This window comes from Aspergillus novofumigatus (genome assembly GCF_002847465.1).
Source record: "Aspergillus novofumigatus IBT 16806 chromosome Unknown P174scaffold_13, whole genome shotgun sequence".
In the NCBI taxonomy this organism is placed as follows: Eukaryota; Fungi; Ascomycota; class Eurotiomycetes; order Eurotiales; family Aspergillaceae; genus Aspergillus; species Aspergillus novofumigatus.
The window spans coordinates 252728-268359 of record NW_020194286.1 but is presented as its reverse complement, the minus strand read 5'-3'; the positions used below and the strand labels follow the sequence as shown (position 1 = coordinate 268359).

Genomic DNA, 15632 nt, shown 5'->3' with positions numbered 1-15632 from the left:
CAACCCCCTACTATGTGGACACAATGATGTATGTCGCGCTGTGCGATGTCTGGGAGAGTCAAGCAAGCAGCGGAGTGAGGGCGGAGGAATCTGACCGCCTTTTCCAGGATTCTGCCGGAACGTCACCCCGAATTTCGTTTTCCACTTGCAACACTCTCAAACACAACTTGAGCACCAATGCTGTTGTAGCGAATTCACCACTCGACAACAGCATCATCATCGCCTGGTAAGTGAATATCAGTGAGTCGCTAATCCTCGAGCAGGTGCAAGGCGAAACCCACAAACACAACATCAAAACAGACAAATATCCCTCGTCCCCCGTCTCTCTCCTACTTTTTTCTCCTCACCACAAACACATCTAGCTGTCAACCATCATCATCTCACGACTCATTGTCCACGATTTATCTTCTCTACAAACCTTCTGAGCTCACAGGTATCTGATCTTTGCAAGTCTCGTTTAGATTTCATCTCCAAACTCAATTTACTTGACCCATCTCACGTGTCAGATCACGTCTCGGTATAACACTGCCTTGGTGCCGTTCTTCCAGTTGGTTGTTGTTCTGCTTTGCAGTCTACAGTCAAGATGCGTACCCGCTCGCAGCCGCTCTCGCCTGGTGGTCTCGTCGCTCTCGAATCCGAACCTCGTCGGACGAGATCTACTAGAACTGCAGCTCTCAGACAGGGTAGTGCCGAACCTGCATCACAACCAACCACTCGATCGACGAGAAGCGCGAACCTTAGACAGCCCAGTGCTGAACCTGCATCACAACCTGCTACTAGATCTACCAGGAGTGCGAGCATTAGACAGTCCAGTGCTGAGCCTGCAACAGAGTCTAGTACTCGATCCACCAGAAAGGCACGCACCAGACAGTCTAGCGCCGAACCTTCTACACAGACCACCTTCCACTCCCGTAGTCGACGTGCCGGCGATGGCGTAATAGCGTCTATAGAGGAAGCTCCGACGACTCAGACTCGAACCCGGAAGACCTCGACTCGTCGATCGACGCGACAGTCTACTCGGAAAACGTCTGATGACGAAACAGAACCGACCGATGCCGAACAAGCGTCCCAGCCTGGATCCATCGTCGATGAAACGAGCGCCGCACAGGAACCCCAGGACTCCGAGCCCATCCCTTCGATTGGTGACCATGCTTTGTCTGAGCCTAAAGCATCGGACAGTGAGTTGTCCTTCATTCCTTTCCCCGAAGCAGTTGTTCCTGAGCCTTACCCTGAGCCTTGGCCCTCCTCACCATCTCTCTCCCCCTCACCCCTCTCCCACAAGTTTCACTGCCATCCTCGCCTTTATGCCCGGACACGGAATTCCCACATAGGAGCCGAGCTGCGGTACCCTCTCCCGAGGTCCCATCTCCACAGGGAGCGGAATCATCGAAGACTTTCGTCGAAGATGCTTCCGGTGCTCCTGCAGATACCTGGTATCTGGATCCGCTCGAGGACATAAGCGACATCGGGTCGCCCCTTTCGGAACGGTCTCACACACCGGACCTCGAGATGGAGGATTCCCCCCTCTCAGGTCCGTGCTCAAAGAGTCTCTTCTGGCAGACATTGATGCCTGCCTCGCCCGCCACAAGCAAGTGGAGTTGGCTGCAGCGCATAATGCTGCCAGAGATGACTCGGACAGCATCATGGCCGACGAATGTGGATCCGATGCAAATGTCGTCTTGTTGTCCTCTGAGGAGTACAACACCCAGCCACCTGCCGTGACGGACGCCTCAACTGGGTCAATGATCGCTGCGCGGTTGTTCCTCGCGGCCATGGAAGGGATAGAGTTCGAGGAGGAGCGATACTGCCGTTCGCCGATGTCGGTCTGCGGTCAGTGCTCTTCGGAACTCGATGACTCCCCCATGGTCGTTGAGGAACACACCACCCCAATCGACGTGTCGTGGATCTCCTCAGGTGAATCTTCTCGCGAAGGTTCCCTGTCTCCTCTGTCTCCTGTCGATCGCGACGAGGAGGTCCCGATTCCGTCGATTGTTGCGGCTGTGTCGTCGTCAATTGACAACGAGGTTGCTGCTCTGATCCAGAGTTTCTCTGGATTGTGCTTGGCGGATACAGCCTACGGCGGCACGCCGGCAGCATCCGCGACTCCGTTGCTGAGCTATATGCCGGCATCAACAGGTCAAGTCCAGCAGGACGCGACCTTCGATGTCCCGACTGATTCGGGTACGACGTCCACCTTTAATGATGGGCGGTTGGTGTCGGCGAAGGTGTCCGAATTGATCCCGGGCCCTTCGCAATCCCGTCCGGCGGCCGCGGAAGTTGACAAGTCACGTCAAGTTAGCCGTTCCGCGAGGAAGAATTCCGCGCGATGGGCGCATGTGGCTCTCTCTCCGATTCCAGAGGAGTCGGAGGTGATGAGCCCCCGCTCAGGCTTGGGTGTTGGTGCCACCAAAGAGAGCGTCGACCCATCATGGTCGTCTCTCTCGGCTACTCCTTACCTGTTGGAGTTGTTAGGTTGTCGGAGGGTCGAGGCAGAGGCCCAGGAACCCGCCAAGGAGCCCGCCAAAAAGGAAACGAGGCTAACCCTCAAAAAGTGAACAGAAAACGCCCGCGTGACGACGGCGTTGAAACCCCGTCGTCCAACAAGCGGCGGAACGTAGGACCCCCCGGAAGCACCCCCTTTGCGCGCCGCATGACTCCGCTGTCCCGGCGGATCACATACAACGCCGCCCCCTACTCCGAGCGGCTTCGGCGGCGGACGATCGAGAACCAAGGCCGGATTCACAAGACGGTCTTCCGCCTCCCCCAGTTGCTCGCTCAGAACGAAGCCGACCGCCGGGCAGCGGAGTCAAGCCCCGTCAAGCCGTGTACGGAGCCTCTCCAGATGAACACCGAATCTACCGAGAAACAGAGCAAGCCAAACGATCAGGATCCATCAGATGTCTCTGCCACGGCCGAGCCTCCTTCTACCCCTCAGGCAAGAGGTTGGAACATTCGCGGACTGATCAACTCTGTGCCTCGTTCCTTCTCCCGTTTGCTTCCAAGATTTGGTCGGTCTCAGACGTCTGAAGCTGCAGGTACGTTTTCTCGCCCTATTGATTTTTCGCTTTTTGTTGGTGATTCCGTGCGCCTGGCTCACCAGACGCAGCACCATCGCCAACCCCACAATTGCCTTCAGAGCCGTCTTTGCAGTCATTGTCGCAAGAGCCTCCAGTGTCATCCTCCCAGCCGTTGTCAGAGCGTCCTTCTCACACCGAGATTGTCGATTCGAATCAGAATGCTACCCAGAGTGATAAACGCTCTCGCCGTCGCTTGAGTGACCAGCCGCCCAGCAAACGCCAGCGCACCTTGTCCTACTCCCTCTTCCCGGCTCCGATTGACCGTGCTCGCTTCCTTGGAGATCTGACTACTACTCCTAAGAAAACCTCCCAGGCCGTTCAGCCAGAATCACGTCCAGATGAAACAGAGAAGCCATCTGCGGCACAGGACCAACCTCCATCGACTTCTCAGGTGACAGATGTCAGTGAACAGCGGGCCTTGCCTCAGACGGCTGAGGATGCGACTCAAAAGAAGCGCAAGCGGTCCCCGTCGCCTGATGTCATCCCCAATCCGGCCGGATGCAGCTATGGATTGGATCTGGATTATTTCTGCTATAGCTCTGACAGCGAAGAGGAAGCCGATGTGCAACCCCAGGAGGCTGTACCTCCTACAAAACCTGATGCTCTAGTCAAATCTGCCGTTCGCAGTGCTATGCGGTCGGAACAAGCGCCATCGAAGAGGGTGCGTTTCGATGCCAGTCCCGAGGATACTCCTTCTAAACTTCGCACGCGTCCTCGTGCCACGGACCCCTATACCGGAAGACACTTTATGGGCATGGGCGATGCCGCTCAAGTGACGGCGCCTGGTTCCCCTGCCGCTACGCCCGCAACACCAACTCCCGCTCCTCGCGTCGATTTGTCTACTCCTCAGCGGTCTTCGGGTTTCATTCCCAACAAACAAGGCACGTTCCAGCTGGATTACGATGCTTTCTCCGATGATTCAGAGTCGAGCGGCGCGCCTTCTCCAAAATCCCCCGTGGCCAAGTCTGTCTCTGAGACTCAAACCACCACTACCAGTACAGAAGTACAAGCAAGGTATTTTGCTGACACCTTCAACTCAAGCCTCATTGCCATTCATCTAACAATTGATCTTTGCGGTGTAGTGCGCAATCGCCTGCTCCACGTCCCACTCCACGCCAAGCATTGCCTCCGTCTACCCCAGCCAGAGTTGATCAGGAAGCTCTCGCCAGAGTCCGTTCTCAGGCCGAAAAGTACAAACCCAAAACACCCAGTGGGCTCCGCACTGCTAGTCGTTACTCAAGTCCTCTGACCGCTTCGCCTGCTGTCAATCAACAACCACCTGTGGAGACTTTTGGCGACGATGATCAATTCGCTCGTGATGCTCAGTGGCTCTATGAGCAATGCTCAACTGGAGATCTCCAGCAGCTTAAATGGCCGGAACCCAATACTCTCCAGGAGAGCTTGGGGGTTGATGATGAGATCGTTCAGATCGTCGCCAGCGTGTGGGACGCATCTGCTGTGGACGAAGTTCACCGTGCTTTCCGTCAAAGTTTGGAGGAATTTACGAAAGCTCAAGCCTAGGCTGGAATCATATCATCAGGGCGACGAAAGGTTCTAAACGGTCTTGCTTTGTCTTGATACCTCTTGATTTGTATGGTTATTATGTTGCTGTGTTTTCTTGTTTCCATCTTCCGATTACTGAGCATAGCCTGTTTGCCTCCTTCCTGCTTTATGGAATTGTGATGGGCCCACACCATGTTCAAGGTGTTTTCTGCGGGATTTCGGAAGTCGTTTGTGTCTTGCGTTCTGTTTCATTCTCTGAGCGACCTCTAGCGGCCTCCTCCAGCCTGTTCGGAGTTTGTAGGCTGCTCGGTGAAGGTCTTTCATGAAATTTATGAGATCGAATCTGTCCTGTTCTCTTGTTTTCAACCGGCGGAGTCCAGTGCATCATCGTTTTTCTTCTCGAAGCATGTGGCATAAGCAGGAGATTTTGATTTACTTTTGTAGCCAGCTGAGATCCTCATAATCACTACGGCATGTTCACTTTCCTTGTCTGTGAACAAGGACTATGTCGACTGTCACGACCGTCAACCCTTGAAAAAGAACCATTCTTTGACAAAGGCATACTCGTCCTTTATCATTAGACAAAGAGAAGATTGCAGTAACAAGACAATGGATGCATGTCGCCATCCGATTCAGTATATATGCTCTTCTCTTCTATCCCTTTAACCTTCTCTCTAACCAGCTTCTACCGCTCATCATCACTAATTCACAAGACACATCAAAACGATTAACGTCCTCATCGTCGTGAAACCAGCTCTATCTATAAACCAACCGAAGCATAGGCGATGTGCTACTACATGCCCAATAAACCCCCATGCATTTGCACCTACCTCCAGCTCATCCAGCCCTGCCCACAAGTCCGCGTCTTCGCCGTACCGGGAAGCCCCACGCCCCTGATCCAAGTCTGTCCTATCCGGTACATCGCCCGCGGCGTCGGACAGCGCTTCTGCGCGCTGTGCAGCCGGGCCGCGGGTTTCGGTGGTAGTACCTCGACCGCCCCGGTTGGGCTGGTGGGATACCCAGAACAACAGGGATTTGGGGGCTCGCAGTTGGAATCGCCATCTCAGCAGTCGCAGCAGCAGGTGACGCCTCTTGATCCGTGTCTTGTCGGGGGAGGGATTGCGATTGGGGATTTGTTGCTTCCGATGGGGGAGAAGAGTACGGGTTCGTCAGAGGCTGCTGGGGATGTGGGGAGAAGGGTCGAGGCGGGACCGAGCGGGCAGGGCTCTTATTCTTCGGAGTTGTCGATACAGTCGTTGCTGGTGCAGGCTGAGTCGGAAGTAGGGTTGGTTGCGGATGGGAATGTTGCGGCTGGTGCCGGGGGTGCGCAGGTTGATGAAGTGCGGATGGGTCAGGCTGCGCCAGTGGTGGAGGAAGAAGGATCAAACGGGGGAATGAGGAGGTGAGAGTTAATCGAAAGGAGGATAAGAGAGGTCATGCCAAAGAGGTTGGAGGGATTGATCTCGAGGGAAGAACTTCTGTCCAGGCTATGCAGATAGTTCATGACCTAGACTAGAAGTCTTCTGAGAGGGAATGAATTAATTGGTCATGGATCAGTCGAAATAAGCCACAGGGCCAGATAGTGTGTAAAGACTTTTTGTATGTACACGGGAATCTATCTGGGAAGAGCTCTAGGTATACATGCAGGTGTCAAGATCATACAAACCAACGGATATCGTGTGTATATGCGAGGTATCTCAATCAAATCCCTGGAATTCTTCGTCATCATCACCATCAGCCTTCGTGCCTGCGGCTTTGGCTGCTGCTCGTCTCAGTCGTCTTTCTTCCTCGTTCTTCTTCCTCAGCTCCTCAACCATCTTCTTCGTCTCAAGAACCTTCTGTTTTTCTTCCTCCGTCATCTTCTCCCATCTGACCTTCTCTAGCTTCGATTTCTTCTGCTCACGTCGCTTGAGCTTCTTGTTCTTCGACTCGGCCTGTTGGCTCCATGCGACACTTTCGCTGGCTCGTCTCTTATGTGATGTGGGTTGAGTGGCACCAGACTCGGCGGCCTCTTGGAGAAGCTCCTTCCGCCGTTTCTCTCTTTGCTTGTCTTTGTATGCGTAATTGTCCCAGTCAAGGCTCACGCCGAGCGTCTTGTCACCGGTGAAGTTCCTCAACTCGGGCATCTTAGGCAATTTCAACAAACCCCAGGCTTTGCCCAAAGCTTCCCAATCAAGGTCAGAGACACGGAAGATACTGCTTGCCTGGTGCTTGCTATAGCTTCTGAACCAACTGACAAACGCCTTCTGGCCTCGGTCATGCAGCGCACGATCAGCCAACACAGCCTTACGGGCAGTGGCCGTGGCAGCGGCCGCATCAGCGTCGGAGAAAGTAATCGATGGAGAGAATGGAACAACAGGTGTTTTCCGAACTTCTAGGAAAGAAACATAATCTTCTTCTCGTCCTGGATGCAAAAGTACTACACTCAGACCCCTCCGGCCGGCTCTTCCAGCACGGCCGCAACGATGAATGAACGACTTCGGGTCTGATGGAGGGTCGATTTGAACGACGAGATCGACAGACGGGATATCCAAACCACGCGCAGCAACATCAGTGGTGAGAAGAATAGCCGGATTGTGCGAGTTGATGAAGCGGTTGAAGTTCTTTTGGCGGACATTTGCCTGGTGTTTGCCGTGCAGTGGAATCACCAGGAAATCATCACCGAGCAGCAGTGGGAGGATTGCGGACAAATAATCGACACCAGAACAGGTAGAGACGAAGAAAATCGTTTTCAAGGGAGTGGGCTGAACGGAAAAAAGGATGCGTTTCAAAGCGGCGAATTTGTGCGAGGGGGGTGTCGTAAGATAGGTCATTTGCAGACTAGTATAATCGAGTTAGATCGCTGTTCAAGTATAAAGTAGAGAGGTACCAACCTAGCTGGAGTTCGCTTATCGTCAACGCCTGAGCCACCCTTGACCTTAACCATGACCTTGACAGGATTTCGCAAACCGACTCGGACAATCTGGTCAACGGCCTCGCTAACACTGGCGCTGAACAAACCCGTTCGTCTCTGTTTGGGAAGCCGGCGCAGGATGTTCTGCAAAGTCTCTTTGAATCCCAGGTCTAGCAGTCGATCGGCCTCGTCAAGAACCAGCATCTCGAATGAGGATTGAGGACAGTGGACGTGAGGAGAAGAAAGCAATTCCAGAAGCCGTCCAGGCGTGGAGACCAACACATTCGGTGACCGCTTCAGGAACGTACTCAGATCTTCTGCAGGAGTAGTCGAACCGCCGAGGAGGAGCTGCGGAACAACTTTGAGAGTAGATGAGGGGAACTTAGGTCGAGGGGCATTGTCGTCTTCGGAGGGGTTGATCGCAGCGGCTGAAGGAGGATGGAAGGCGAGTAATGATGATAGTACATTGTAAATCTGTGATGCAAGTTCTCTAATCACATAGTCAGCATCGAGCTTTTCCAGGGTTCTGGCTGCCGCGCGCCCTAAAATCAATACCTACCTTGTTGGTGAAATGATGATGGCTCCAATATGATGTTTCTTGATGGGTTCTTCGAGACGCAAAAGCTTCTCTACCACCGGGATCAGGAAAGACAGCGTCTTTCCGCTGCCAGTGACTGCCTCCACTACGACATCCTTATGCGCCATGAACAGAGGAATAGCGGATGCTTGCACTGGGGTCATGCGGGTGAAGCCCATTGAGGACATTGCTTCTAAGACCCATTCTGACAGGGCTGGTGTCACTGCATCCCAGGCCCTGGATGAAGTGCCTGAAGGTGGTTTTGGAGCCATGACAGCAGCCGAGCGCAGAATCGGACCTTCAGTTCGACCCGACGATCAGCAACGATTGCCCAGACTGATGCAGAAAAAAAATAGCTTATCAAAACGATCGCCGATTAGATATTGAGGCGGTGAGCGTTTTCTGCCAATTTACACGTGATCGCCTGCGGATTCGGCGGAATCACAAGCCTAAAGGTACCAGACAGAAATAAAACCGAAGAGAAAAAAAAGCAACGACGAACACAAATATCCGAATAAAAAATTCTGATTTGCAAATAGCTCTCGAGTGCTTCTCATTTTCTCAGATATTTATCTGTCTGTGCTGTCTTTTTGCTGGTCAAGTGACCATGTCGATCTCTCTCTAAATTTCTAGGAACATGCGCAGCCGCATGTCTGCCTTGGGCCAACGTCTCACGCGATAAACCAACTTTCTCTTTCACACACACCTCGTTCAATCATCTAGTCGCCCATCATTGCGTCGTTTGCAGCTGACAGATTTCTCTTTCTTGACGCGCTTGTCTGCGACTATAACTATCTGCGCCAGCGACCTCTGTCCGGGCTGATACCGGCTCCGGCCCTTCCGCCTTTCGCTATAAGAGCGGTCGAAATGCCCTCTGCTTCTGCCGACGACGTCCCGGCAACTCCCCGAGTCATATCTCCTTCGCCTGTACCGTCGAGTGAGTCAAGCTCGCGAGATGATTATGCCGGCCCGAGGACTCGATCGGCAGCGCGACGCCAACGTCTGGTAGATGTATCCGAGGAGACAAGCGAAGACATGGATACGGACTCGAGTCGGTCGCCGACCAGGTCTCGCAGTCGCAGTCCAGTAGCTCCTGCTCGTTCAACTCGCACGCGGCGATCCAATCCAATGATACCGGCCAGGAAACCGGAGTCTTTGAAGACCAACGGCCGCATATCGCCCACCGACTTCCTTTCGCCTAATTCCGCCCTGGGCAAAGGCCGCGCACACGACATCTCTCGTTCACCCTCACCTCTGGGCTTGATCCCCTCCATACTCGTTACCGCAGCTTCATCCATCGTCACGAGATACCGCGCAAGCTCCTCCATGGGTCCATCGGCTTTCTTACCCTTTATCTGTATAGCCGAGGCGTCCAGACTCTCCAAATCACCCCATGGCTGCTCTCCGCTCTCGTCCCCATCGCCGCGACAGACATTATCCGCCATCGCTCCGAGACTTTCAATAAATTCTACATTCGCTGCGTGGGGGCGCTCATGCGTGAGACAGAAGTGTCGGGCTACAACGGGGTGATCTGGTACCTGCTGGGCGCATACTCCGTTCTGCGTTTCTTCCCAAAGGACGTTGCGGTCATGGGCGTCCTGCTCCTTAGCTGGTGCGACACCGCAGCCTCCACCTTCGGCCGTCTCTACGGCCGGCGCACGTTCCAACTGCGCAAGGGCAAGAGCTTTGCTGGAACTCTGGCCGCCTGGGTCGTCGGCGTCGTCACCGCCGCTGCCTTCTGGGGCTGGTTCGTCCCCCACGTCGGGACCTTTCCAAACGATCCCGAGGGCTCGTTTATGTTCACCGGCCGTCTGAACCTCCTCCCGGATCCTATCAGAGGTCTCCTCGGTTGGACCGCCGATTCCGATTCCTCGCGCGGAGTCATCACCGGCCCGCTGGCACTGGGTGTCATGAGTGCTGTTTCCGGTATTATCGCCGCCGGAAGCGAGTTCATCGACTTGTTCAGCTGGGACGATAACTTCACTATCCCAGTTCTTAGTGGAATTGGGCTGTGGGGATTCCTGAAAGTTTTCGGTTAACTTACTCGCTCTTTCTATTCGACCTTGATAGACATATACCTCTTTTCTGGTAATGCCGAGGTCTGGCCTGTCAATTTCTTCTGATGCCCTTATTCACTGTTCTCCTGTAGCTCATATTTATACCACTCTATACATCGGTCCGTTACTTTTCCTTGACAGGTCTACAAGGATAGACACCATGGATTCCCTAGAGACTGGGATGGTCATGTACGATGGTACATCCGCGATCGTTGTTTTAGACCCACCGTCGATGGGCGCTTCCACTGTTGCTTGCTTGAAGATACTCTCCAATGTTATTATGATTTTTTTCATCGTCACAATCAGTGCGACATGTGTTATGAAGGGATATGTACTTAAATTATAGAGCCAAATGAGCAAAGCCCAACCCCAAATGACACGAAAATTAGACTCAAATATACTTGGTATCTCCATAGACGCCAGAACACCGCAATTTGAGTGCCAATAAGTCAACTTTGAAGTCGGCAAAAAAATCAGCTCAAGTCCAAAATGCTCACACGCGGGATGCGCTTCTTCTTTCTCTTTTCGTCACTGTGGGACGAGCCACCCTCTGTCTCCTCTGAAGCCAGCCCAGCTTGGGACTTAGTCTCAGTCGTCCAGAGCCCACCGCACACAATGACCGATTCTAGATGTGAGAAAGTCTGGCGAGGCCTTGACACCTTACTGCTCGATTCAACTCGCTTTTCCTTCTTGGTTGTCGGCTCGAGCGCATCATCCGCGCCCGGGTCCATTACCACCGTCTTTGGAGCACTTGGCGGCAGGCGTACACCGGGGGCCTTCACGCATGAATGGTTTGCGGTCGGAGAGACGCTCTCCTTCGTTCGAGAAGAGCGCGCTGTTTGAGCTTCAGCGGCGAGAGCATGAACTTCATGCATTTTCAGCCCTCTTAGTGATCGAGCTTCGAGGCTGGTCGGTGTTTGCGCTAAACATTCTAATTGTTCATAAGGGCTTCCATCACTGAGTGTAACCGCAGACATAATGTCCTCCAACTCTTGAACTTCTACCCCCCTTTGAGGCTTAGCTGACGTCTTGACGGGCCTCGACTGCGTCTGCTGACGACTCTCGCTTCCAGGCGATGGTGGAGATACGACAGACTTTGTGTCTGAGGATAGATCTGAACCGGCAGAGTCATCGTACCTGACATTGGAGTAACTCATTTTGATTCTAGCGGGAGACGCACGCGATGGAGCGCAATTGAAGACAGGTTCAGCACTTAAGAAGTCGAGAGTCTGCACCTCAACATCGCCAGAACGTACACCCGCCCGCCAGCTCCCCATGCGGGATCGCGTGGCCACCGGATGTCGCTTGATGTCTGGCATAGAGGATATGGTGCACGAAGAAGTAAATGAGTCAACCAAATCATCTACAGTCTGATATACTTGCGGTTGAATATCCAACCTGCGCTTATGACTATATGGGCCGTAGACTGGGGTACCCCTCATTAAGGCGTCTGGAGAGCTCTCAGCACATAGAAGCCCTGGCGCTCTCGATTTTCTTGGAGGAGTTGCGGACATTGCCGCCTCAAATAGTTGTGCGCCTTTGAACTCTGAGATGTCAGATCGCTGCTTGGTGAGTGTGCCATACTTGAGGATGCTGCCTCGTTTCATGCCGGGGTCGATTGGCCCCTTCTTCTTGGGACCTGTCTTCCGATTGCTTGACTTCTTCGGCGCGGAAGCCTTTTCGGCCTGTTCCTTTTTCCAGGTTTGCACGACCTCAGGCACCCCGATGGCGGCAATGGTTTCGAAGATCCAGACTTTTTCAGCGGCATAGGGGTCGAAACGCTTTACGGTTCGCTTTTTAGTCGGCGACTGAACTGTAGCCTCTGTATAGACTTCCACATCCTCCTCTTCATCCCCAGAAACAATTGTCGTTTCCTGGGAAGGAATCGGGGGATTAGGTTCCTCGGCGAGTAGGTTCAAACCAACGACATCTATCGGGACAATCTCCAACTGCAGCTCTGTCAGGCCATCAGTACTAAAGCTGGTTCGGCTCTTGTAGATCTTTTGCAACATTTGCACATCGCTGCCTGACAAGGAGGTATTCCCGGCAAAGGGTGACGGGCTTTTCTGCAAGCGAAGTCTATAGGAGACAAGAGGCTCTGCGAGCAACTTGATCACCTTCCTTGCCCCAGAACGATAATTCCACTCGAATGCATCAGCAGTGAATCTTCGCAGTTCGAGGACGTCGATTTCCTGATCCCAAGCATTCATCAGGCGGGATTTAAGCACTTCAATATCCTGTGACGAGGACACCACGGGCTTGGCGTAATACGATAGGACTGTCCTATCTGGAAACGACTCTGGAATGCGTACTGCTTTGTGCTTCGTCTGGAAATACCCGCTTTCGTTCTCGTCCAGCTCGTACTGTAGCCTTTCTCTCCATTCCTCTAGTTTCATGTCGAGTTCAGGCCCGTCGGACCTGATAGTGTCCAATAGATCTGCGCCAAAGCCTGCTCTGGCAATCTCCGCGGCCAACTTGCTGCCGCACTTTGGAACTCCCGACGGCAAGTAGTCACCGCCACTGAGCATCGCGAATAGGATCATACCAGCACGGTCAAGCGGCACATTCGAGGGATGATCGCCATCACCACACATTCTGTAGCAGGTAATATGCGTGGCTGCGGAGGTGCCACTGCCACTCTCCTTGGAGAAATTCATAACGGTCAGGGTCGAGCCAAACATCAAGGCGTCAACATCGTTGCTCATGACGGCATCGACGACACCTGCTCTCTGCAATCTAGCACATTCAGCTTCGGCCTCACCTGGAGCATCGTGTCGAGGAAACTTGAACAGATCGATCAGAACCTTCGAGAGTCGGATGATGGGCGCGTTCCCGTAGCTGCGACCAGAGACCGACTTGCCTCTTTTGAAGGGCGGTTTGTCCTTCCCATCATAAACAAATAGTGGATGGATAGGCAGCGCTAGGAACTTCAATAGTCTGTAAAACAGAGTCCGCAGCTCTGGATTTCGTCCGCCTCGACCGGCCTGCACCTGGAACAGCCATATCGAGATATCCACGGCAATGCGTATGGGTCTTGAAGTCCGTTCCAAGTGGGTTATTGCCACCTTGGACAAGGAAATCCGTTCTCCAGAGCCAATGGCATTGATGAGTCTGTCCCATGTTAGCTGATTTGGGGATTTATAGCCTCGTCAAATTTTCGTTCAATGAGCTTTCTTATGTTGTGGTCCTAGGTTGTGCAATCCAAAATATATAGAGAGGCCAGGAGTATTTATTTTGAAAACGAGCTTTGCACCTACCCAGGAATCCCCATGAGACAGATCAGAGCCCACAAGTAAAAGACCAAAAAACAAAATCCAGGAATGAGCAGTAGTCTCGACCACTGTGAGGCAGGCAAAATATCCTGATTGTTGCCGTAGTGTTGTTTGTTGTTGACGTCGGGGAAGCTGACGCGACGGCCCGACAAAAGATCCGTCCAGATAACAGGAGACGAGGGGAATTCTTTTGTCGCTCTCGCAAAATGACTAGGGAGCTTGCTCTTTGGGAGAGCTGAGAATTACAGATCAATGAGTGTCCAATATATTCCAGCGCTTTATGGTTAATTGGACCCTTGACTGGTGAGTTGCGCAGGGAAAGAATGACTCGCGGTTGGGCAACACTCAATCGGCCCGTTCTCCGCGCTTTAATTTAGGAGTCAACACGCCTCGACGGAATTTACCATCGATCGATATAGTTGCTACGAAGCAATGGCGACCCCGTCTACAGCCTCTCTTGATGATGAGAAGCGCCCAGTTCCCGTCAATACCAATTTCCCCCTCAACTTACGCCACAATCATACCGGCAGACCGTCGTCACCACATACACCTCAACAGCAATTGCGGTCCAATAACTCTTCCTTTGCGAGCACCGGCTCGGGGGGCTCTTCCTTCCGCGGAGAAGAGGATGCGATTATATTTGAACTTGGGTCCCGGTGGCTTCGAGCTGGATTTGAGGGCGAGAGCACGCCCATATGTGTAGTGGGATATGGGCCTGAAGACTGGAGGAGAGCGGGCGACTATAGAGGGTGGTTGAAGGGGACCAACAATACGAGCAGCCCCCGAACAGTCAATGCAGATCAATGGACTGGTGCATACGAACTGTGGAGAATGGATTTACGTGATATCGACCTGGGGCTCATCGAGGACAAAATCGAACGGGTATTTCGTGAAACATACAACAAATATCTGCTGACAGATGCGGGTACATCACGATTGGTGCTGGTCATCCCGTCTATCATGCCACATCCGTTATTATCTTCGATTTTGTCGACTCTTTTCAGTCGCTGGCGCTTTCCGAGTATTACCCTTCTTCCGAGCCCTGCAATGGCCGCGGTAGCAGCAGGGCTCCGCTCAGCATTGGTGGTAGATCTGGGATGGGCGGAAACTACTGTAACCGGGCTGTACGAATACCGAGAGATTGCGGCCAAGCGAAGTACAAGAGCCATGAAGTCCTTGCTTCAGGAGACAGGGAGGATGCTCACTCGACTTGCCTCGGACGCCAGCCGGGAATCTGAAGTTGCGGACGACATAACGGTCAGCTTCGAGTACTGCGAAGAAGTCGTCAGTCGTTTTGCCTGGTGCAGGCCCCGGGTAGGTGACAAAGCAGCTTCACCATCAGAATCGCACAACATGCAATCACCGACTGAAAATGTCCCCGACTCCATAGGCAAGAGGATGGTGTCGATTCCATCTCCATCGAATCCTAATTCGACCTATATTGATATTCCATTTTCGGCATTTGCGGAGCCGGTTGAGAAGATCCTTTTCGCCGAGGAATCAGCGGAGCGCGATTTGGACGACGAGGAAAAGTCAATACCTTTGTTGGTTTACAACACGCTACTCCGCCTGCCGCCCGATGTTAGGGGCACATGTATGTCGCGGATAATATTCGTTGGAGGTGGTGCTAATATTCCCGGCATCCGACGGCGAGTTATCGACGAGGTGGCGGCTACGGTCAATACGTATGGCTGGAGCCCAGTCCGCGGCGAAGCAACTCAGAAAGTAGAGGAGAAGCTCCTAGCTTTGAGGCTGAAAGCGCCGGCAGCCGCGAAGGGCAGTCAAGACAACACCATAGAGCCCTCCGAAAGTTCAGCGGTACCGGACAGTCAAGAGAATGAGGCGCCCGAAGAAGAGGTAGATTTTGTTGAGCAGAAGCTACGCCGTACCAAGGGCAAGGACACGAAACACCAGGTACATGGTATACTGCGCGAGGTGGAATCCCTGGGCGCCTGGGCCGGAGCTAGTCTTGTGGCAAGCCTCAAGATCAGGGGACAGGTGGAGATTGAGCGGGAGAAGTACCTTCAGCATGGTCTTGCGGGTGCCAGCCGGGACTTGGACCACGCCCATGTTCCTGATCGACGTTCAGGTCTTCGACCAGGCGGAGACCGGTCAAGCTGGACACTGGCAGCCTGGGGTTGAACTGATAGGCAAGGACGTGTGTGGCTATGTCATGAACCTAAGATTAAATCTGACCTGTATATATGATACCCAGTTAGAATCCGAATTATTCATTGATTTGGGACGTTATTA

General features: G+C 53.1%; 6 protein-coding genes across 6 annotated transcripts; 4 read left to right on the top strand and 2 right to left on the bottom strand.

Moving 5' to 3' along the window:
- Window positions 1-583: 583 nt before the first annotated feature.
- Window positions 584-4598, top strand: P174DRAFT_465091 (uncharacterized protein; the record flags this gene model as incomplete). The annotated part of the gene is made up of 6 exons (XM_024830498.1): window positions 584-1281; window positions 1332-1487; window positions 1532-2483; window positions 2537-3035; window positions 3101-4091; window positions 4160-4598. 6 exons carry the CDS (start codon window positions 584-586, stop codon window positions 4596-4598), a joined length of 3735 nt encoding a protein of 1244 aa, XP_024677174.1.
- A 767-nt stretch (window positions 4599-5365) lies between these two features.
- P174DRAFT_380144 (uncharacterized protein) lies at window positions 5366-5986 on the top strand (the record flags this gene model as incomplete). The annotated part of the gene is made up of 1 exon (XM_024822959.1): window positions 5366-5986. One exon carries the CDS (start codon window positions 5366-5368, stop codon window positions 5984-5986), a length of 621 nt encoding a protein of 206 aa, XP_024677173.1.
- Window positions 5987-6060: 74 nt separating this feature from the next.
- Window positions 6061-8558, bottom strand: spb4 (ATP-dependent RNA helicase SPB4). The gene is made up of 3 exons (XM_024823818.1): window positions 8033-8558; window positions 7454-7963; window positions 6061-7400 (listed from the first exon to the last, which is right to left on the bottom strand). The coding sequence occupies exons 1-3, from the start codon at window positions 8320-8322 to the stop codon at window positions 6278-6280; spliced, it is 1923 nt and encodes a 640-aa protein (XP_024677172.1). The 5' UTR covers window positions 8323-8558; the 3' UTR covers window positions 6061-6277.
- On the top strand, window positions 8539-10488 carry P174DRAFT_446428 (diacylglycerol/polyprenol kinase family protein). The gene is made up of 2 exons (XM_024828574.1): window positions 8539-9328; window positions 9358-10488. Exons 1-2 carry the CDS (start codon window positions 8918-8920, stop codon window positions 10087-10089), a joined length of 1143 nt encoding a protein of 380 aa, XP_024677171.1. The 5' UTR covers window positions 8539-8917; the 3' UTR covers window positions 10090-10488.
- A 28-nt stretch (window positions 10489-10516) lies between these two features.
- Window positions 10517-13594, bottom strand: P174DRAFT_71917 (crossover junction endodeoxyribonuclease). Its single transcript, XM_024832434.1, has 2 exons — window positions 13365-13594; window positions 10517-13218 (listed from the first exon to the last, which is right to left on the bottom strand). The coding sequence occupies exons 1-2, from the start codon at window positions 13376-13378 to the stop codon at window positions 10581-10583; spliced, it is 2652 nt and encodes an 883-aa protein (XP_024677170.1). The 5' UTR covers window positions 13379-13594; the 3' UTR covers window positions 10517-10580.
- P174DRAFT_415246 (putative actin-related protein RO7) lies at window positions 13593-15581 on the top strand. Its single transcript, XM_024824417.1, has one exon. The coding sequence runs from the start codon at window positions 13812-13814 to the stop codon at window positions 15519-15521; it is 1710 nt and encodes a 569-aa protein (XP_024677169.1). The 5' UTR covers window positions 13593-13811; the 3' UTR covers window positions 15522-15581.
- The last annotated feature ends 51 nt before the right edge of the window (window positions 15582-15632 follow it).